Source organism: Saccoglossus kowalevskii, chromosome 3, assembly GCF_978046115.1.
Source record: "Saccoglossus kowalevskii chromosome 3, keSacKowa6.1, whole genome shotgun sequence".
Classification (NCBI taxonomy): Eukaryota; Metazoa; Hemichordata; class Enteropneusta; family Harrimaniidae; genus Saccoglossus; species Saccoglossus kowalevskii.
Window position 1 is genome coordinate 35,498,096 of NC_140643.1, and position 24,500 is coordinate 35,522,595.

At 35.5% G+C, this 24,500-nt stretch overlaps 1 protein-coding gene across 3 annotated transcripts; it reads left to right on the forward strand.

Moving 5' to 3' along the window:
• The first annotated feature begins 365 nt into the window (after nucleotides 1-365).
• Nucleotides 366-23,441, forward strand: Uba1 (ubiquitin-like modifier-activating enzyme 1). 3 transcript variants are annotated; one of them, XM_085496496.1, is made up of 22 exons: nucleotides 366-494; nucleotides 1,016-1,147; nucleotides 7,106-7,164; nucleotides 9,224-9,527; nucleotides 10,431-10,628; nucleotides 10,759-10,842; nucleotides 10,963-11,109; nucleotides 11,426-11,572; nucleotides 11,878-12,054; nucleotides 12,394-12,498; nucleotides 12,796-12,876; nucleotides 14,868-15,023; nucleotides 15,373-15,538; nucleotides 18,107-18,368; nucleotides 19,105-19,153; nucleotides 19,343-19,489; nucleotides 20,079-20,153; nucleotides 20,743-21,024; nucleotides 21,365-21,457; nucleotides 21,567-21,758; nucleotides 22,049-22,248; nucleotides 22,739-23,441. In XM_085496496.1, exons 2-22 carry the CDS (start codon nucleotides 1,016-1,018, stop codon nucleotides 22,872-22,874), a joined length of 3,192 nt encoding a protein of 1,063 aa, XP_085352622.1. In that variant the 5' UTR covers nucleotides 366-494; the 3' UTR covers nucleotides 22,875-23,441.
• Nucleotides 23,442-24,500: the final 1,059 nt, after the last annotated feature.

Sequence of the window (24,500 nt, forward strand, 5' to 3'; positions counted from 1 at the left end):
GGGCAAGCAACAATGTTGTTGCCATATAGCCATACACTGTGAGATGACTCACTAATATTAGAAGGCTTGTCATACATCCGGGCATACATCACGTCAACCTATAAGTTGGTAGATTACGCGATAAGATACAAAACACCCTAAGCACATAAACATTAGATCCTAAACGAGTAATTAGAAGGATGTGTCGCCAATAAAGTATGTTTACTGCTGAAATATATATAACTAATTCAATAGATTAATAAGTATGAGTCGGGTTTTATTTTATTTTTTATTGCAATGCAAAATATTCGAAAAAAAATATATTAAAGGCAGTCGTATTGGTGTATCGCACATGGTTAAATGTTTCAAAAGACTTCCGGGTTTGAGGGAAATACCCGATTGCTAAAATAATTGTTAGACTTTGCCGTATTTCAGAATATGACTGGCGTTTTATTCACACTTTTTCTATAAAGAGGTGATATAGGTGCGATACATATATTTCATCTACTGGTTAGGTGAGCGGCTATATTAATATAGGGGCTCTTTAATATTTCACTGGCTTATGTACCGGGTAGAGGTCGGTCACGTGGTGGGAGAAAGTATTTCGAGCGGGGTCAACATACATAGCAGCGGCATCATCGTTAGTCCAACTTCGATGTAAATTTGAGTTAAATTTTCTTCAAAATCGTCCTAGACGTAGTATATTCTGATTTAATTCTCATAGTGCTCTGCATTCTAGGTAAATGTTCAGAGTCTCGTCGAATTATCGGTGGATTTGCAGTGCGAATTCTCCCAAGTTGTTTCCCACGTGTCGTCATTGTATTGGTCTAGTCGCCATCTTGATTCCAAATGTTTGAGTTTGCCTTTACGGTTACTCGGAAAATTTCATTTGTTCTTGGCAATATTTGAGATTATCTTCCGCTTTAGATAACGGATGGTGCTTTTGAGGTTTGGAGAAAAATACATTGAAAAATAGAGTGGGAAACAAGCGGAAAATAACAAAGCGGCCCGTTTTTGTGGTCCAATTTTTTTTTAGATGTCCAGTGTTTCTGAAGATCAAAGTGACCAGTGCTCGTCCCCACCAACGAAGAAGTTGAAAATACAAGAAGAAAACTCCACTACGGGTGCCAAGTGTTCATCACACAACTCTGTCGCGCCTTCCCGAGACGTAAGTGTTACGAATTGAATTGAAATCTGAGCGTTTCAGCGACTTGTTAATGTTAACGCCTGGGCAGACTTGTAATGTTTTTGGTGACAGTTGTCAGACACTCGCACAAAAATATAGGAAACCGGTTTTCACTCTGAGTAAAATAGCTCATTTTAGAAGCGATTGTAATGTTCGTCTGCATACCAATTCCGTAATCCGAATCTGGCCATCAGGCTTTTGCTTCTAAAAATATATTTTTTTTAATAATTATAATATTGCCGGGGCTGTAGACAAAAATATTGAAAATAGTTGCGCCATACGGCTCTTTTATTAATTAGTATTTTAAGAACTTTAAATAGACACTTGGCCAAGTCAATTAAGTTCACCCATTGTGTTTCACAATTGAGGTTTACATTTACATGTAACTGTATCCTTTGTCCTGAAATCCTTTGTCTGCCTGGAGATTGCTACTGTGAATAGCAGGTGTCAAAATTGTCTTTGTCTGCTGAAAGCATGCTTATATTTACACACACCATCATCTTCCAGATTAAATGGTACACTTGAAGTTTAGATTTCTAATTTGGTGGATGGGGGTGGGGGTGCACTCAACGCCTAAACAATTGGGATTATCTTGCAGTCCTTCAAAGTTTATTTCTATTTCTTTTCCTGTTGTTGCTAGATATTGACAAATGTGATTTAATATGTTATCTTTAAGTTATAAACACTAAGGTTTGTATCAACAAACCTGTTTTTTATAGTATTGTAAATTTTAAAGGCAGTTGAATCCGACCAGCCATTCAATGTGCACAGTGGACATACACATCATTTAAAAATGTTCCAGTGTTATTCCATCTGCCAATAAAAACCTTGTTTCAGTTGAATTATGAAATTCATAAATATTTATAAAGATTAAGAAAATTGAGTTTGTCATGCCAGTGTAGTGGACACAAACATTGAATAGAATATCGTATTCTGTACATAATATAGTATCTAAATTATTTCTCCAGCCTGCATACTATGGATATAATGATGGCGTAAATAGATTTTATGAACATTTTAAAAATATCTATATAAGATGTACTGTAAAATCTGTATTAGAAGCCACAGCTTCTATTAAAATGGTGCATTACAACAGAGGAGATGCAGTTTCTAGTGGAGCATCTGCACATATGAGAAATGGTGAATTTTTGGTATTCAATTGTTAAAAAAAAATTGGTGCAACTTCTATTAGGGATGCTACTTGTGCAGATTTAATAGTACTCCTGAAGATCATTGTACTTCATTCAAATCCATAGACACTTCCATCCTTGACCTTCCATCATAAAATGGGTCTAGGCTTCCATTAGCTATAGAAACTATATAACTCGCATTACCTAGGAGTTTTATATATATATATATATATATATATATATATCAGTTCTTTTTATTTAGATCATGGCAATTTTTTGGTCAGAGCGCCCTCTAGTTTTGTGGAGAATCATGTTCATTTGGAATGCTCTGATTGGATGGAAGTTCAAGCCTAGCAAGGTGTGATAGAATTGGCCTGTTATGTTCAGATTCAAATAAGCATGAACCACTAATTTGACAGGGAAGTGATACTTATAATGCAGCAAGCTGTTCTAATTGCTGTTGTGGTAGAGTTTTTCTATTTTCCTGTCAAATGCATTTATTGGTCCACTGAAAAATGAAAATAATGTTCCCTGTAACTTAGACTCTTATTGATCAAGGCATTTTAAAAATCATGGGTGTTAACTCCCCTCAAGTTATGACCCGTTGTCCCCTACAGAATAATGGTTGCATCTAATATTAAAATAAAGATGGCGGAGTATAGCGTTGATTCATCTCGTTCTACTCTGGATTACTTGGAGTCAATAAAGATCCTAGAAAGTTAGTATTTATATGCCTGTGTGTTTTTTGTTTGTTTGTTTTTTCACTGTCTTTGACTTTCCCAGTATGTTTGTTGCTGTTGACAACAATTCAGTCCTCTGCCAGGCTTCAGTCAATGTTTTTCTTCACTACCTACCCAACTCCTCGTCGGGCACTATGTAGCTGGTGTGGTATATTTATCACAGACAGTAGGGCAATTGTCACATTTAGTGCTCCAAGAAAATATTCTCTGTCCATGTGTATTTATATAAATAGATGCAGTTTCTTTGGCTTGAATAACGATCACTGGCTTCGTACATACAGGTATACTGGTTTACCTGTTTCTAGTTGAAATATAGCCAATCTTATTAACCAAGACAGTTGGACATTTGCCACATGTCACAACACTCATTTCCAAGTGCCATAGCTTGAAACAAGTAGTCAAATCTGATATTGGCTGGAGCTTTAGTTTATATGGACATGGTAAATGGCAAACTAGATGGTCAGAAAGTAATAAAAATAATCACAGCTTTACTCCACCCACCCCACTATGAAGTAAAAGGCTGTTTATAAGGCCATGTATGATGGTTTCATTTTTCTTATGGAAAACAATTTTAATTAAAAACTTCTATGCTCCTGTACCCAACCGTGGGGGTTCATCACACTAAACAACAGGTGTCACTATTACTAAGATAAATGTACTTTTTTTTCATTAAAATTACTGAATGCTTATACATATGTACTAAAACGTTAGTTAACATTTAATATCAGGCAATGCATTGGTTCATTACCCTGGCTACGTGTTAAAATGGTTATGAATTCATTTTGGATAAGTACGTACATAACCGACCAATCTTGGACTTTATTTCAATATGTTGGTCAGGGTTCTGACCCTGTGTATTTTTCGGTGGGTACCGTTTAATTTCATTACCCTGGCTACGTGTTAAAATGGTTATGAATTCACTCTGGATAAGTACGTACATAACCGACCAATCTTGGACTTTATTTCAATGTGTTGGTCAGGGTTCTGACCCTGTGTATTTTTCGGTGGGTACCGTTTAATTTCACCACCCTGGCTACGTGTTAAAATGGGTATGAATTCATTTTGGATAAGTACGTACATAACCGACCAATCTTGGACTTTATTTCAATGTGTTGGTCAGGGTTCTGACCCTGTGTATTTTTCGGTGGGTACCGTTTAATTTCATTACCCTGGCTACGTGTTAAAATGGTTATGAATTCACTCTGGATAAGTACGTACATAACCGACCAATCTTGGACTTTATTTCAATATGTTGGTCAGGGTTCTGACCCTGTGTATTTTTCGGTGGGTACCGTTTAATTTCATTACCCTGGCTACGTGTTAAAATGGTTATGAATTCACTCTGGATAAGTACGTACATAACCGACCAATCTTGGACTTTATTTTGCATGCAGGTAAGGTACACCTACAGACATAACTGTGGACATAATGCTTATACATATGTACTAAAACGTTAGTTAACATTTAATATCAGGCAATGCATTGGTTCATTACCCTGGCTACGTGTTAAAATGGTTATGAATTCACTCTGGATAAGTACGTACATAACCGACCAATCTTGGACTTTATTTCAATATGTTGGTCAGGGTTCTGACCCTGTGTATTTTTCGGTGGGTACCGTTTAATTTCATTACCCTGGCTACGTGTTAAAATGGTTATGAATTCACTCTGGATAAGTACGTACATAACCGACCAATCTTGGACTTTATTTCAATATGTTGGTCAGGGTTCTGACCCTGTGTATTTTTCGGTGGGTACCGTTTAATTTCATTACCCTGGCTACGTGTTAAAATGGTTATGAATTCACTCTGGATAAGTACGTACATAACCGACCAATCTTGGACTTTATTTTGCATGCAGGTAAGGTACACCTACAGACATAACTGTGGACATTCAGTTCTTTTTATTTAGATCATGGCAATTTTTTGGTCAGAGCGCCCTCTAGTTTTGTGGAGAATCATGTTCATTTGGAATGCTCTGATTGGATGGAAGTTCAAGCCTAGCAAGGTGTGATAGAATTGGCCTGTTATGTTCAGATTCAAATAAGCATGAACCACTAATTTGACAGGGAAGTGATACTTATAATGCAGCAAGCTGTTCTAATTGCTGTTGTGGTAGAGTTTTTCTATTTTCCTGTCAAATGCATTTATTGGTCCACTGAAAAATGAAAATAATGTTCCCTGTAACTTAGACTCTTATTGATCAAGGCATTTTAAAAATCATGGGTGTTAACTCCCCTCAAGTTATGACCCGTTGTCCCCTACAGAATAATGGTTGCATCTAATATTAAAATAAAGATGGCGGAGTATAGCGTTGATTCATCTCGTTCTACTCTGGATTACTTGGAGTCAATAAAGATCCTAGAAAGTTAGTATTTATATGCCTGTGTGTTTTTTGTTTGTTTGTTTTTTCACTGTCTTTGACTTTCCCAGTATGTTTGTTGCTGTTGACAACAATTCAGTCCTCTGCCAGGCTTCAGTCAATGTTTTTCTTCACTACCTACCCAACTCCTCGTCGGGCACTATGTAGCTGGTGTGGTATATTTATCACAGACAGTAGGGCAATTGTCACATTTAGTGCTCCAAGAAAATATTCTCTGTCCATGTGTATTTATATAAATAGATGCAGTTTCTTTGGCTTGAATAACGATCACTGGCTTCGTACATACAGGTATACTGGTTTACCTGTTTCTAGTTGAAATATAGCCAATCTTATTAACCAAGACAGTTGGACATTTGCCACATGTCACAACACTCATTTCCAAGTGCCATAGCTTGAAACAAGTAGTCAAATCTGATATTGGCTGGAGCTTTAGTTTATATGGACATGGTAAATGGCAAACTAGATGGTCAGAAAGTAATAAAAATAATCACAGCTTTACTCCACCCACCCCACTATGAAGTAAAAGGCTGTTTATAAGGCCATGTATGATGGTTTCATTTTTCTTATGGAAAACAATTTTAATTAAAAACTTCTATGCTCCTGTACCCAACCGTGGGGGTTCATCACACTAAACAACAGGTGTCACTATTACTAAGATAAATGTACTTTTTTTTCATTAAAATTACTGATATATATATATATATATATATGAATATATATATATATATGAATATTTTATATGAAACAAATTTGTGTCTTCATGAAATTTAGTCTGCCCGGTTCAGAATTTAATTTGTGTACGTTGTCATTATTAAAGCCAATGTATATTACCATGAATAGTTGAACAAGTCGTTCACTACTAAACCTTTCAATCAGTGCACATCTCCTTAAAATGCTCATCAACTGCTTTTCAATTGAAGAACACAAAATTATATATACGCACAGTCATTGTGGTATGTTCATGTCATGGATGTGTAACAGCAGAAATTGTTGCGTAAAACAGCGAGTCACTCCAAAAACAGCAAAATGTGAAACTCCTTCTTCTGTCTCTCTGTGATTGTACTTAAGCTCAAACAAAATTACCATTTCAAATACAGCCATACTATTAGTATAACATTTTGCATTGTAATACTTTATCAGAATTGTTAATGAAGGAATGTACCAGTATTTTGTGTTATGTGTGTTATAAATTATAGAAGTTCATGTTGAATAGTGGGCGCAAGGCATTTTTAAAGTTACTTAGCATCTAGAAAATAACCCATGATGCTCTGCTTCATCAAGCATTTTCTCCATTATGATTGCTATATCAAGAACATATACCCCCTCACTACTGCATGTGTACAAAATAGTGTTGGTTGGTTTAGTGGTGTTGGGGTTTGTTAGTAGCATCCATGTTTAGCTCGAGGACTTAACAATGAATGACTTTGGTCGTTTGTTCAGGATTATTAAAACAGTTTTTAAATACAAATGAACTGTGATTAGCTAGGAGATACCATTTTGTACTGCATTCAATTCAGTCAAAATTACAAATTTTAAAAATTACTAGTATTAACCCCATGTTTAAATTGCAGTGAATTGTAGTACAACATTCTCATTCATTGGCATTATAATTACATAATAATTACATGATTGACTTTCGAACAGGAATGATTATGATTTATATATTTATTTCTGTATTCTACTTGCAGGTGAAGATGTCTGCCAATGGAACAGATGAGATTGATGAAGGCCTGTATTCAAGGCAATTGTAAGTACAGTATAAATAGCTAATAAAAAGTATAATTCACCTATCAACCAAATCATCTTATGAATTCAGAATTACAGTGGACACATCAATAATCAAGACACTAATACTGAAAACCTAGTTCAAAGTCATTGCTTCTTAACTGGCTCAGACATGAGTCAACCACAATGTTGAAGTACATGTGTTTGCTGCGAGACTATTAGTTTGGACAACTCTGTTAATGATAAAACATTTGCATTTGAATCATGGTGCATCATCAGAATTGTTTATCACCTGCTTTTACTTAGGCTAACTCGAGGTATTTTTCACTTTTCACTAGTATCTGTAAGCATGTTTTTTTGTCATGGACTGAAACTGTCCTGATTTGGATCTCGACTCGATTGAGACCACGCAAATGTCGCTTCTTATTTATTGCCCAAAACCATTCACCAAAAGCTACATTTATTGATAAGTTGTTAAACAAACATAAATGACTTGTATTTGGTTGGCCTAAAATAACATAACAGTGACTTAATGACCAGTATTTTCAACCCATGGAGTCCTGTTCTATCAATGTTTGGGCCTTGTACACTACAAGTGTTCATTATGATATTCATGTATACGATACAAGAGTCCCATGTGATGTCAATGTATGTAAAAACATTGTTCACATAAAATTTAAAGTGTGCTCATGGTGACTGGCATTTAGCCATTACGTTATCTTGGTAGTCTTCAAATAAAATTTGCATACTCCTGACCCTTGAACCAGCAGATTGTTATCAATATCCTGCTACAAACCAGCAGATTGTTATCAATATCCTGCTACAAACCAGCAGATTGTTATCAATATCCTGCTACAAACCAGCAGATTGTTATCAATATCCTGCTACAAACCAGCAGATTGTTATCAATATCCTGCTACAAACCAGCAGATTGTTATCAATATCCTGCTACAAACCAGCAGATTGTTATCAATATCCTGCTACAAACCAGCAGATTGTTATCAATATCCTGCTACAAACCAGCAGATTGTTATCAATATCCTGCTACAAACCAGCAGATTGTTATCAATATCCTGCTACAAACCAGCAGATTGTTATCAATATCCTGCTACAAACCAGCAGATTGTTATCAATATCCTGCTACAAACCAGCAGATTGTTATCAATATCCTGCTACAAACCAGCAGATTGTTATCAATATCCTGCTACAAACCAGCAGATTGTTATCAATATCCTGCTACAAACCAGCAGATTGTTATCAATATCCTGCTACAAACCAGCAGATTGTTATCAATATCCTGCTACAAACCAGCAGATTGTTATCAATATCCTGCTACAAACCATGAATGAAATAGAGAATTGAAAATAATCACCTTTACTTTATGATTCCAAAGTTTCAGACATTATCAAAGACAAACACTTCAAATGTTCAGTGTTCAAATTTTGTGAAGTGCTTTGTATTGGACCCAAACTGAACATGGCCTGTGTCAACTGCCACTCTTGAAAGCCTCTAGTTAGTGCTTAATTTTAAGTAATGTTATGATTAACCTTTTTAGCTCCACTGTTGACTTGGTCGAGCGGAGCTTATAATATGAGTGATCGTCTGTCAACTTTTTACTCTATTGACTGCTTGAAAACTACAATTTTTATTGCTTTGATACTTGGTGTATATTATTACCTTGCTTCAATTCTTTAATTTTTATTTTCGTCTTGTTGAAAACCGCAAGTCTGATTGCTTTGATATTATATATAGGTAGTCCAAGTAGAGCTCTCTCAGATTTGGTAAAAAGTTATATTTTCTAATTCTTGTTGAAAATACAAGTCCCGATTGCTTTGATACTATACATATTGTTCATTTTCTAATGGTATCTTTAGTTCTTTGATTGAAATGTGCATTGCTAACAGCGGTGCTATCTCAGCAGAGAGCCTGCTTGATATTTTATTGATTTTGAAGTAGTAGTTGAGTGATACACCCTGGCTCATGTACCCTGATGAATATTCATGAGAAATGATTTCTTTCAGTCTGATTCAGCATTCCAAGTATATCGGTCATTTTCAATAACTTAAATGTTTCTTCTATAGGTATGTACTTGGCCATGATGCTATGCGACGAATGGGTGCTTCTAACATCCTCATTTCTGGTATGAAAGGTCTTGGTGTTGAGATTGCTAAGAATGTTGTTCTAGGAGGAGTAAAATCTGTAACTATTCACGATGAGGGAATGGCAGCGATGACAGACCTCGCTTCCCAGTTTTTTTTGCGCAAAGAAGACATTGGGAAAAATCGGGCAGAAGTTACCCAACCTAGATTAGCAGAACTTAACACCTATGTACCAATAACATCTTATACTGGACCCCTCTCTGAAGATTATGTTAGTAAATTTCAGGTAAGTTGACTTCCTGGAAATGTTTTTTATGTAAAATAACTCTTGCTAATCTGTTTTTCCCCATATTAGAATTAGTGAAACTGCACGTTTTTAGAATTTTTTTTCTGTTTAATAATGTAAAAATTGCTTGGACTAGTTAACATTGGTTATTGTGGAAGTATATCTCTATGATTCTGGACAAATATCTGTACAATTGAATGTATGTCTAGGTGCTAGACAGCTTCTTTGCCATGTGAAAAATGTAATTTAACCCTGACATTTGAATTCATTTCTTCATACCCAATTGTGTTGAACACTAACTTGCTGTAACTGTGTCATATGATGTTTTCTTGTATGCAAATTTATTCTGAATGTTGGTATAAAGAAATATCGGGGATCTCTATGATTTGAAAATTAAAACTACGGGTGCCTTGGGGCTGGTGGAGCAGGCATGGCACTGAAACTTTGACATGGGTGTCTGTCAGTATGAGTCACTTGGTTACTCATCATGGGCAAAAATATTTCTAAAGAAAAAAAATCATTTTCATCTACATCAGTTTGCTGTCTGCTTTGTTAAAAACAGCTATGACTTGCAAACAGCATTAACAGGAAAAATAACAAATCAGAATAAATTTTCTCCACTTGTGTGGCAAGTATTATTAGGGTGTTTTATCACATTTTTTTGACCACATGTTTATTTGTAAATGCACGTAATGTAACAGGACACTAATAACTTTAGATGTAATGCTAATTGCACTTTGCATCAATCTGCAAAATAAGTTTTTTGTTGTTGATGCGACTATGTATTTAAAAGGTGTTGTGAGATATATTTCGTTTGTGTGGGGACTTAATTTAAAAAGGTATTGAAGTCGTGGCTTGACTAATTTCAAATGGTAAATCTTGTATATTTCTACTTCAATTCAGGTTGTTGTACTAACTAATTCATCCTTGGAAGCACAAATCAAGATTGGAGATTACTGCCACTCAAAAGGGATCCAACTTATCATTGTTGACACCAAAGGATTGTTTGGTCAACTCTTTTGTGATTTTGGAGAAAATTTCATAGTGAATGATGTAAACGGGGAGCAACCAGTCAGCAATATGATTGCATCTGTTACCAAGGTAATATATGAAATATTATTTTCCAATTTGTTCAGACGATGTGGATTATCATCATTTAATTTGTATCAGTTTTGTAGAGTTTGAGTGCATGGTACGGTCTTGGCAAATATTATTTATGATTTAATTTCAGGATAAGGATGGGGTAGTAACCTGTCTTGATGAAGCCAGGCATGGTTACGAGAGTGGAGATTTTGTAACATTTGCTGAAGTACAGGTACGTCACTTGCACGCATGGACAATTTATCACTGTTCTAGGGGTAGTATGTTCTGTCAAAACTTTTGACCATATTGTTTTCTTTTCTCTTTATTTTTGTACATTGATTTTTTTTCTCAGGGTATGAAAGAGCTGAATGGCTGTGAACCAAGAGAAATTAAAGTATTGGGACCTTACACGTTCAGTATTGGTGACACAACTGGTATGTCTGATTATGTCAGAGGTGGTATTGTGACTCAAGTCAAGATGCCAAAATCTCTCAAATTTGTAAGTACACTATTATATAATTACGCATTGTGTATTGGATATACAAAAAAAAAAATAAAATGCCAAAACCAATTTTTCACCTTTCATAAAAAAGTTCATCAGGTTCAAAATTAGCAAAAAACTTGACATTACTTTAGCCGGAACAATGGTGGTGTTTAAATGGTTGGTGGTAACTAGTTGATTTATTGGTGGAATTAAGTTCAAGACTGTCTTCACATGTGGTCATTTTGAATAACAAACAAATCGTATTTGGTCTCAATAGTCAATCTGTGTGCAAGATTTAGGAATCTAATGTTCTAAATATGTTTATTCAAAGAAATCACTGAAAGCTTCATTGGCTGAGCCGGAAATGATGATTACTGATTTTGCCAAGTTTGACCGACCTGGGCAACTCCATATTGGTTTTCAAGCTTTGCACGAATACAAGAAGAAAAATGGATGTCTGCCAAAGCCCAGAAGCAAGGTATAGTTGTCTTTCACTGCAAGGTCAATAACAAGCGTTTCAACTACCATATTTGTTCTATAATTAGGTATGTCAATGACTACATTCATTCAAAGAAGAATGATGGTAGTGTCAAATTGAATAAAAGCATAATGGTCTGAGGTGGGAAGGTGATTTATTAACTTTCCTGACATAATTTACGAATTCATCTGGATGATAATTAGGTATCCAGACTTGTTTCCTTCTAAACTAATTTAGTTCCTCCTCTACCGCATTCAGATATTGTTGGTTTCTAACGAGGCAAATGTTTTTGTCACTTTATCCAGGAGGATGCTGAAAAATTTGTTGCACTGGCAAAAGAGATAAATGCAAATGCACCAGCTGGAGCTAAACAAGACTCTATAGATGACAAATTGTTAGGTCTGCTAGCTATGAATGCACAAGGGGATGTTTGTCCGATGCAGGCTGTATTTGGTGGCATTGCAGCACAAGAAGTCATGAAGGTATGTAGCAATTCATTCCTAGCTTCTTTAGCTTGGCATGGCCGTGAACAACTACCTTTTCACCCCCAGTTCTCAAAATAGTCTTGTTAATAGTCTGCACTTTCCTTTGGAAGATTGCGCAAATTTTGTCTGTTGGCTCCAAAATTAGGGGTAATTTCCAGAAATATTGAAGACTACAAGAAAAAAGAGCAGACAAATTTGGGTGAGAAAGTCAAGTGGTGCAACGGTTAAAAATCAAATTGCCATAGAAATCTCAACTAGATCCCAGTGGCAATTTGCAATCAATTCTATGTTCATCAATTATATCTAGTGTATTGACTGAGTTTACTGTGTTTTTAGGCATGTAGTGGTAAATTCAACCCTATATACCAATGGATGTACTTTGATGCCTTGGAATGTCTACCTGAAAATGATGACCCAACCACTGAAGCAGAATGCCAATCAGTGAGTATGATTTGTAATCTATTCAGCTGTGAAGTAATTCACTCTTGTTATACTACAGTCATGTGACTTTTGAATTTCCTGAGTTGATGCATTTTATAATACAAAATAGACAAATTGCAGGAAGATAATGGCAGGCCATAGTACAATTTAGATAAGTATAGTTTTTATACTTTGAAGTCGCCAGCTTAACTTGCCTCAATGCTTTTAGGAAAACTATTTCCAAAAGGCAAAACCTACAGTGAAATTGTATAGTTGGGTAATTTCTTTTATTGACAGACTGACTTTTTTGAATTTCAGGAAAACAGCAGATACGATTCTCAAATTGCTGTATTTGGTAAGAAGTTTCAAGAAAAGTTGGGAAAACAAAAATATTTTGTTGTAAGTAAAAAATACTAATCTTTTCGTTTCTCAAATATTTGAAAGCTCTCTTATTAGGAATAAATCAATTTGTATGGGAGATGTCCCATACAATCCTGCAGCTGAATTCTACAGTACGATCAAAGTATACCCTCACATTTAGCTAGTTTTTAGACTGCCCTGAATTAATTCATTGATGTTGATACTTGCTTCAACAATTGCAAGTTTTTATGAATAGGAAAAGCAAGCCAGTTGAATCAGGATTTGTTGTATATACATACAAGTCTTTTACTGATCTTGGTCTTAATGAGTTATCAGCGTTGTCGGAAATAGATATGGATATGTTTATTGTTTAAGTACTATTATTACTGATATTATGTATCGTTTTATACTATTATACTGCTATATACATCGTTTATACCGCCTAAGCTCGAATGTAACAACACGAGATAAGACCTTGAACCCCCAACACCACATCATTTTTATTGACCAATCACAGTATTGTATATTTGTATCAAAGTTTCCCTACTCAAATTAAGAATCCTCACGGGGGTATATAAGCACTCGTTGTATTTTTTTTTTCGTGGCCTGAGGTATGACGACTGTATTTGCTCTGTTAGAAGTGCATATAAACCGAAAATCACATTTGGTATATACTGAATCATTAAAATATTAATTATTTTGTTCATAGAAACGTCTGTAATTTATGTACCGTATTTGTCTTCAGTTGAGCGCCACCTTCAATTAGGCGCCAGTGCCACAAAAACTTTGTATTTTACACCTCAATTAAGCGCCAGACAAAGTTGAAATTTTGGCACGTAATGATCGTGAATTGGGCGCCGGCGGATCGACTACCGGTTCGTAGCGATGGACGCGATCGCGGAAGTCCCTCGCTGTTACTGTACGAATGGCTTTTATGTAAAAAAAAATTGGTTTTGTTTCTAACATTTTTTAAGAAATCGGTCTATAATCTCTTGAAACATGTCTTTTTAGTCTACTGTAGAAAATATCAGCGTGGTTTTTAATTTCGCAGTAAGTCCATAAAAACGAAATTAAAACAACGCGAAAATGTTCTGTTTCAAATGCGCTGTTGTCACAGTAAACAGTGTTAAATTATTCTTTAAATGCTCAGTTTACTTTCCAAAAATAACTAATTTCTTGATTTGAAAAAAAAATCATGCCGTTTTTCCCACCAAAATCAAAGCCAAAATATCGCAAACATCGGCAAATCACTTCCGCATTGCGTTCATACATTATTTAAATGAGCTATGGTAATTTGATCACGTTGGCATCATCCAGCATTTTGATTGGTTAATTAACGACTTGACCTATCAGGTCAAAAAACGCGTTCCAGGTCAAGTCCTAGACAGGAAGCATGGCAGACATCGAATCGCGCCGAGCGTTTACATGCGACCAGAATCCTTCGCTTACGATGAAATTAAGTTGAATTTTACTTGCATTTTATTTTTTGTACGTTATTATAACTACTACTGAGTAATAATCGTAACCGTGGAATGCAGCATGACCGGATTTTGCTACCGTGATCATTGACTACTAAGCGTTGAATTTGTGTTTGTTTTATTTTTCTGTTGATTGTACGGCAAACTGTGAATGTTTTCTAAAGAATGATATTTTTTGTATAACTTTCTAAACTGTCTGAAAACGGGTCATTTACTCAGTATTTAAAATAAAGGCTACAGTGACTAAGCGTCAGACTGTAGTGTAAAATATTGTCAATAATCTATCACCAGAATGGAGCAAAAACAATGGCTTGTAACACAGTTACCGGTACTAGAACTTGAAGTGCTTGAAATAAGCGCCATTTGAAACAAAGTTGCTCAAATTTAACCACAAATAAGCGCCACCATGACATGAAAGTGTAACAAAGTGGCGCCTAATTGAAGACAAATACGGTAAGTGTATGCCCTACTAATAGACCAAATATGGTAATTTTACATTTTCACAAAAACCACCTGTTGATGCATATTTTCGCATATCAATTGATTTGATAGGTTGGCGCTGGTGCTATTGGTTGTGAATTATTGAAGAATTTTGCTTTGATGGGTTTGAGTGCCGGTGAAGGTGGTATGCTGACGGTAACAGACATGGATAGCATAGAAAAATCCAATCTCAATAGACAGTTTCTATTTAGACCATGGGATGTGCAGGTGAGCCAATAATACGTAGTAATTGTAATCATCAGTTCTGTATACTTAGTGGTCTGAAGCGGATGTACATTACAAATAAATTGAAACTGTGTTACTAAAGCCCCATTTTTATTTCACAATAATGTCTTAATAGCATTTTATGCTGATACCAACGACATGTAGTGGCAAGTGTTACTAAAACAACACCCTTATTTCACTACAGAAGAGTTTACTCTCTCGTAACTCAAACACAGCAATTATCCTCCGTATGTAATTGGCATATCTATGAAGATGTATTGACGTAGTTTACAAAATACTAACCTTGTTACAATGTGCTAAAAATGTCAAATCCTGAAATATTGTTTTGTAGAAAATGAAGTCTGATACTGCTGCTGCAGCAGTGAAACAGATGAATCCATCCATGAATATTACTTCTTATCAAGATCGTGTTGGACCAGAAACTGAAAATATTTACAATGATGACTTCTTTGAAGCTTTAGATGGAGTAGCTAATGCGTTAGATAACGTTGACGCCAGTAAGTAGATATCTAAATAGTACAGTGGAACATATTTGAGTTATTCTGAGACTTGCATAGTATAAGTCTAGATTTTGATTCTGACAGTTCTTGTCTACGTTCATTGAGCATGTCATATTTAACAAAGAGTTGTTTACATGCTTTTTTTGATCGATTATAGCCATAAACCCTAACAACATTGAAAGAGTAGCTTCTTTGGCTTTGATGTTCAGTTTAAATATGCTCCACTGTGAAATACCTGTATAAAGCAAACAACTCAGTGAAATCTGTAAGCCTAGGTTGTCTGTTGTATGCTTAGGGGTGATCTCATATTCAAACATGCGGGTCAAACCTACGAAAACCCAAACCGCCCTAAACCGCCCGAACAAAACCCAGTTTTGCGGTTCGTAAGTTTAAACAATAGACAGTGCGGTTCAGGACGACCGCACGAATTTGCATAAAAACTGCGGTTCGAACCGATCTCATTCACACCTCATTCAAGCTGTTGTTTATTTTTAGGATTGACAGAGTTTACATTGCTTTTTGAAGACTAGATAGTTGTCTCTAAAATGTGTCGATTTATTGGTGTACAGTAGTCATTTTACCGTGTGCCTTGCCTAAAAAAACACTCTTGTATATCGGTGAACAGCGTGCTGAACAAATTGTTTTGTTTTGATAAACTGTTATGCTCGAGTCGCAAGTTGAGCAGAGGACGTGAATCAGGCTTTTCATTGGGCTGGACAATTGATATGTGTCTCTGACAGCTAATAAGTATCAAAAGACGAACATTTGTTGATACAAAGTTGCACTTAAGACTTACGCTACTGTGTTCAAGCCTTTACTACTGTTGCGCGTTCAATTTTCAAACAGTTCTTTCAGGAGTGCGGCATCGCAAAATCCGGAAAAACAAATGCAGCGTACCCCATGAAAATTTATTTCGATTTGCTGCACATCGGTTATTTGCAGTTTTTCTTATTCAATTTCCAGTGACACGAAGTATCAAAACAGAAAATTTAATAATAAATTAAATGGACTCGCGCTGATTATTTACGGCTATTCATCTGCAGACGAGACTGCTTATAAAAAACGAACCCCGACCTCTGAAAATACCTTATTCATAGAGTGCCTTGTACCTAAGACCATCGCCCAAGGCGACACAGTGCACGTTGCGATATCGCAATCGATGCATGCTGGGTGACAAGGGGGAATTCTGATTGAGGTAACCAAGATGGCTGCGTTGAGTGCATGATTTTCTGCGGTGTTTAAAACAATATCTCGCTGCCTACTTCGCCCACAGTCCCTCAAGGCACTGTGCTTCGATGTATTTTCTAAAATAATCGTTTATTTTTAATTAACCGGGGGTTCGAAATGTGTGCATTTTGTCACAAAAAAGTAAGATATCGGCAGCGGTAAATACCCATGTTACGGTGGTCGTAGCGCCAGAGTCGTAGCATTAGCCCGAACTTTAGTTTTGACACAGTGATAGAGGGACTGTGGTTTTCAGATGCCTTCGTAGAAAACAATGTTGCCATTATCGATTTAATACTTTCATCATATTTTGATAACTCGCAGTCTCACAGACTTTACAAACTTAACCAAAAAATGTGTTCTATGAATTTGTGAACTGACATGGACACAAAACTGACCGTACTTGTTGCGGACAAAATGTACAAGTTCGCTCCATGGATAAACATATTTTACTGACTATGCCAAATATATATATAACGTAAGTAATTTATTCTAAGAAGCTGCTCATTCAAATTCTAGTGCATCTTTTCCCTGTTCTGTTTCAAACATTAATTTACCATATATATCACAATAGAGAGGGTTTATGGTATCACGTGATTCACATTTAATGACAAAATATAACAAACCATCACGTCTGTAATTAATTCCAGATAAATTGAATAACAATAACAATTGTATTGACTTGTATCAAAATGTAAGTTCTGGGAAACTGATTATTATTACCAATCCCAGAAATAAATGAATATAATTTTCATCACACTTATAAATGACATGATGTAAATAGATTTGTGAAACAAATGCAAGTTTGTTTTTATTAGCATTTACATGTACAAGTATTGCAAAGAAAAAAAAATCGCTGCTCTAATTCTTAACACTTCACCATAGTATACATCTTATTTTTTTTTCCTACTGAACCAGGCTGAAACAGTATTGTAAGAAAAACCTAGGTTTCCCTAGGTCTGTCTTCTTTGTTCTCTGTTGTTTGTTTTCAGTGGGGGCGTTAATGGGCAGTTAATCCGGAGGTTAGGTTCAAACCTACTACTAATTTGCATATTTTAGGTCTAGTAGGTCTGAATAGGGCAGGTCGGGTAAACCCAGGTTAACCCAGGTTTGACCCAGGTGTTTGAATATGAGATCACCCCTTATGAGATGGGGCTCTACAAAATTCATCACAATTATATGAAAATTGAATTGCAAAAGTTGTTGCACCCTAGAGTGCCTCTGAGTAAGCAAATGCAAAAATGTTTTATAAAAAACCCATGTACTGAGCGGGTACTAATAGAAGATCCAGGTAAAGTTGTACATTTTGAAAGTAGCAAAGCCATATTTTGTATTTTGTAGGAATGTATATGGATCGTCGATGTGTGTACTATGGAAAATCTCTATTAGAATCGGGTACCCTTGGGACTAAGGGTAATGTGCAAGTTGTCCTACCATATGTCACAGAATCCTACTCGTCTTCACAAGACCCGCCAGAAAAGTCAATCCCAATATGTACATTGAAGAATTTCCCTAACGCTATAGAACATACTTTACAATGGGCTAGAGATGAATTTGAAGGTCTTTTTAGAAATCCTGCAGAGAATGCTAATCAATATTTATCGTAAGTTGTCTCTTTATTTAATACTCCTTTTGATGACATTACTGAGTAAACCCTCTCAATTTTGAATAACTTGGCCAAAAATCAAATATGAAGGTTCTGTAAATTTTGCTAATTAAACAGATAGAAACCTTGTGCATTGCACTGTTTAATGACTGTTAATTGATGTTTTAACTATAATCCTTTCATGCAGTGCAGTTTGAATTCTGCTTTGGGTATGTGCTAAACATAACTAACTTAGGAAGTAAGTAATGTTAGATGTATGCTCAGACGCGGTTGTTGCACAAGTAGAATAGTCAACCTATGAATTTGACCTTGTGCATTTGAAAACCACTCGCAATTCAGATGTGCATCTCCAGGAAATGCTTCATTGAATATTGATATCACAACTGAACATACGAGACTGCTTGGTGTTGCTCAGCTATTAGGAAGGCGAAGGGCTTAGCAAGAATTTGTTACAGAATACATATTGCAAAGGCTTGAAACATAATTTTGCCACTTTTAATCTATATCCCATCTGTGCCTGTTCTGACGACATGGATTGGTTAATTTAAGTGACATGGCCACATTGGGTCATATATGCATGTATATATTTTGTCCAATGATAAACAACGATCATTATTGTGCAACTTTATAGATATGAAAGTTCAGGAGAATGTACTTTTTTTTCTCCAATGAAAACCCTGAAAAAAAAAATTGGTTTAGGTTCTTTTCTAATGTGATGTTTTGTTTATTTCAGAGATCCCAAGTTCATGGAAAGAACAATGAAACTTCCTGGCATGCAACCAGTGAGTAGTGTGTTCTGTTTTGTATCATTATCAGCTTTAGTGGTTTGTTAGTAATACTGATAATCCTTTCTACGTTTAATGTGTCAAATCATACAACCTAAGCAATTTTTGTTGTACAATGCACTTCTAAGGTAGATGCGATTCTAATCGGGAAAAAATAAGGTAGCTGTATTACATTTTGTTTTTCAGTTGGAGACAATAATTAGTATAAAGAAATCTTTAGTGGATGACAGGCCTGCAAACTTTGATGACTGTGTAGCCTGGGCTAGAAATTATTTTCAAGTTCAGTACAGCAATCAAATTAGACAGCTATTGTTCAACTTTCCACCTGATCAGGTAGGTGTTACTGTGGGTGAGTGCTGTAACCCACTAGTCAATTATTATTCCTGACAGTAAATGTATATATAACAATGTCCTGGTTATAAAGTTGATGCATGTAGAATGTGCTTCAGTCAAGGTTATTTAAGTGTAAAACTTCTTTATTACCTCCTGGTTCACAGTGCTGGTGGGGGATAGTGATTTCCAGTATCTGTCTGTGTGTAAGTTGTAGTCACATCAGAAGCACTATAGTAGTCATCCACACAGTCTTATATTGTGGTTATGTTGGGCTTTTTTTTGGATTTTTTTTTCAGCAAGTGCCGATTTGCTCCTCTCAATGTGTTGGCTTAGTCAGAATTCTCAGCATATATCTAATGTTAACATCATTAATGTTGGGAAGATAATTGCTAACAGTAGCTTTTGTAGAAACGATATTGGTATTGTTTCCAAAATCAAACTTACAAATATTATAAATACAGGCTTGGAGGTCTTTTAACATAATGTGGAACTTCTTGATTTGTTGAAATTGAATTCATTAATATTTGATGGTGTTTTTCCCAGTGTCCTTAGTTTAGACAATAAATGCATATTAATTTATTTTGTGTAGGTGACTTCATCCGGTGCCCCATTCTGGTCAGGACCCAAAAGGTGTCCACATGCACTTCAGTTTGATCAAGACAATGTAAGTACAGTATAACACAAAATAGTTTTATGTACTTAAATTGGACAAAATAAAAAAAATTGCTTATAGATTTTATCTGAATTGTAGATTTGCAGAAAACAAATATTCCATGCTGCTCATTTTAATTCTGTGACAGAGAAGTACTTGCAAATCATGCAAATATTGTTACAGTGAATATTTGATTCACATTTTTACAGTAAATATTATGATACACTTAGTCTATTTAAAACCTAATTTAGCAACTTAACGTTGAGTGATTCTGTTCAATACTGTGAAGTACTTGGAATTTATTTTCACTGAAGGGATGATTCAGTGCAAATAAATTCCAGCGAATACATCTTTTTTCCCTATATTTTACATTCAACTGATCAAAAATCAGTTAAAATAAATTCTGTACAAAACACCAAGTCTTTTAATAGTTTAAAGTATTTTACAGTAGATTAAGTTTTGCATGTTTTTATTCTAACAGTCTGAACACATGAACTACATTGTATCAGCTGCAAATTTGAAAGCAGAGTCGTATGGCATGAAAGGAAATAAAGATAATATTTTACAGTAGATTAAGTTTTGCATGTTTTTATTCTAACAGTCTGAACACATGAACTACATTGTATCAGCTGCAAATTTGAAAGCAGAGTCGTATGGCATGAAAGGAAATAAAGATAAAGCTGTCATTGCCGGAATCTTGGCTAAAGTGAAGGTACCTGAATTTGTGCCTAGGAGTGGTGTGAAGATCGAAACAACTGAGGCAGAAGCCGCCCAATCATCATCAGTGATAGATGATGATGTACACATGGATGAAGTGAGAAAAGCTCTAGCATCTCCAAGTGAATTCAAAGGATTTAAAATGATTCCCTTGGATTTTGAAAAGGTGAGTTTCTAAGATGTGTGCCTTGAATATAGTGGAGGTGGAGTTTCTGACAAAAGTCGGCAGCATTGAACTGATTGCAATTCTGCAAGGTTTGGTTGATAGTGTGCTGTTCTTGTGCATTAAACGGTGTGTCCCTTCACATAGCATTAGTTGTTTGCTGCGATTGCTGAAAACCAACATTTGATCATGTAATCAACTGTTTCTTGGGCATGCCAAGGCAGATTTCATTTTAACTTAGTATTACTGATTTTGCAATTTACTTTTATTACTAACTTTTCCTTTTTGTGAAGTTGTGTGAATTTCTGTACACGTATTAATTCTGTGTTTGGTTTATATTAAGGATGATGACAGTAACTTCCACATGGACTTCATAGTGGCGGCATCTAATTTGAGAGCTGAGAATTATTCCATTGAGAAGGCAGATAGACACAAGGTATGTCAATAAATCACCCCTTCATCGTCGGAAATGCTTCATTGTATGTTCTGTCAGTATATTGCATTTTATGTGTTTGTATAACAATTGTTTTATGTGTTAATTACAGAGTAAATTGATAGCTGGAAAGATTATTCCTGCTATAGCTACCACCACCGCCGTCGTATCTGGTCTAGTGTGTCTGGAATTACTTAAAATGGTTATGGGAAATAAAAAATTAGAAACCTACAAAAATGGATTTATCAATCTTGCATTGCCCTTCTTTGGTTTCTCAGAACCATTATCAGCACCCAAAACAAAGGTGAATATTGATTGTTTTTCCTTTTTCATGCCATATTATTTGACTTGCGCTTGATCTCTTTCATGTACCCTCCTCTGCCACCCCTACTAGTCCATCTCATAGTTACTGTGACATAATTGTTGCTAGAATGCAATCACCACATGGATATCTGAGATGTAGAGGAAACTTAACGCTCATGAATATCATCAAGGAATACAGCAGATGTTGACAGTCCCCCATCTCCTTTATTGCATAGTAATATTTTAAGTTTGTGTGAGTATGGTAGTTTATTTTCTCTCTTCTTTTTACAGTACTATGACAAAGAATTCACATTATGGGACAGGTTTGAATTACAAGGCATGAGGAATGGACAAGAAATGACACTGAAAGAATTCATGGATTATTTCCAAAATGAACATAAACTTGAAATTACTATGCTATCGCAAGGAGTCAGCATGATCTATTCTTTCTTCATGTCACCGGCTAAAGTCAAGGAACGATTAGCAATGAAGTGAGTAATCCTTCAGAGATTATCTGGCTTTAAAGTTGTATATATCATATGATGTATTAATGCAACAGTGGCAGTGTTCACAAGATATCAATGTCAAGAGTTTTTGTCAAAGACAATGGCTCTAAAGTATTTACGTAGATTCATTTTTGATTTTTCCGCATCTTAGAATATCAATTTACCTAAGCTATGCAGAATTTTCTGTTAGATGATTAGAAAGTTTACTATATCGCAAACTAATATTCGATGATGGTCTGCACACAATTACACTTAGAGTTCTTCAGAATGGTAATTTATTAGACATATCACCATTTTGTCTGAGTAAACTTTGAACATTTATTTGCGAGATAACAGTTGTGCTGAGCATGTATCTATAGTAGAATTTAAAGCAGCAGTGCATGACAGGTCAAACCCTAGTGGCAGCCATGTTCATTCCATATTTGGAAAGATGTATAATAATAAATATTAATAAATTTCTTTGTCTGCCATCCAGAGTATCTGAAGTTGTACAGAAAGTTTCCAAGAAGAAAATCAAGCCACACGTGAAAGCTCTTGTGTTGGAACTGTGTTGTAATGACACCGAAGGAGAAGACGTAGAAGTGCCCTACGTTAAATACAACTTGTATTAGTGTATTGCATCTGAAGGAAGCATAACCTACTTGTATTTTTCCAGTGATTCCATTGTTACATGGGTCAAAACATGATATCTAGCGATTTATACCTGTCAGATTTCACGGATTAGTGCATTTCAAAAATTCAACCAGTAATTTATCTTTTACCCAGCTTTCAATATGCTACAATGTTGCACAAACTCAGTAATTAGACAAATTTCACCTCTATTTGGTCTTGTATATTATCTTTATCGCAGTGACATTCTCTGTCCAATCCAATAAAGGATGCAGCATTTCGTGATCGATTTGACCATATATAACATTAAGAATAGTGGCAATTTCCCCTCGGATGCATTGTTATATATATATATATATACACAGTTAATGTGGGAATGTAGGAATTGCATCTGTTTTCATTGTATAACTAAACTAAATAATACTTTGTATTCTTTGCAAATGTCTCAGAGGACATTTCTAGATGTTTATTGTTACATTGTTTTTCGTACTGCTGCTTTAAAGGGGTACCATATGTCATCTATGCAGCACTCTTGTCTGTTATTCGGATTAAATCGTCATGTTGCCAAATATCATGTGTGGGTTTTCTGATTCTACATTGAATCTTGTGTTCGGGCAGAATCGTAATTGGTTATTCCCAACTTTTGCTTTGTGCCATGCAAGTTATCTCGTTACATTAACCTTTAACTGTCTGCCCCCCTTCTCTATAAATGTATATTTACGGGGAAAATTCTTGCACTTTGATGGTATTTTGCTGAAACAGTGTGTGAATGCACTACACAAGCGTTGTGAATTTGATCTCGTACAATGTTTCCTGATCTGGAAGCAAGGTGTAAATTTTAATTGTCTCAGTGACATTTTTGCTTATGGAAATTGAAGCAACAATAGCTGATTATGAAAAATTTGTTTGCTCAACTCAAGCCAAACATGCTTGAAAATAAAGGAAAGATCTCCACAAATGTAGAATGCAATTTACAGTTTTTTTTAATATCACTCATCTTGATTCTCCAGCAAGAGATTGTGGGTAAAGTGTGACATATCCACTGTTGTGAAAAATTAAAATATATTCATCTATAATGCGAGAAATATTTTTCAAATTTTCAGTGTGCATATTATAAGTACACAAAGTTAGGATATTTTCAAAAAACGTGAAAACAATTAAAAAATCATTTTAACACTTTTGTACCCTGTTTGTGGTCAACAGGTTATATCCCCCCATATAAAATACAAGTTTCAACTATTCTTGTATGCATGTTCTAAACTTTAAGCCAATTCCAAGTTGTGGTTGAAATCATTTTCTTAATTTCTGACAACAGTGGATATGTCGTACTTTACCCATAATGCTTTGCTGAAGAATCAAGATGGACTACTTAACGAAAAGTAATGCGAGAAAGCTGTAAATTGCGTGTTCTTACAGCTCTTTCATCAGGGAGCATTATGTTAGACTAGTTTTCCTTTAAGCTGTCAAAAGGCAGGTACCATTATCTTGATAAAACTGGATTCAATAGCTGGCACCCTTGCAAGTTACCGTACTCGACCGCGTAAGCGCCCACCACCCCACTTTTGCACAATTTTTGACTCCCGTGTGCGAAGCACAAAAAGGGAGTCTTTGCAGATAGTGTGTTTGTC

Coding starts and splice junctions, on each gene's coding strand:
- Uba1 (XM_085496496.1), top strand. CDS start 1,016: ATGTCCAGTGTTTCTGAAGATCAAAGTGACCAGTGCTCGTCCCCACCA. Junction 9,528..10,430: donor ATTATGTTAGTAAATTTCAG/GTAAGTTGACTT, acceptor ACTTCAATTCAG/GTTGTTGTACTAACTAATTC. Junction 20,154..20,742: donor TTCAGTTTGATCAAGACAAT/GTAAGTACAGTA, acceptor TTATTCTAACAG/TCTGAACACATGAACTACAT.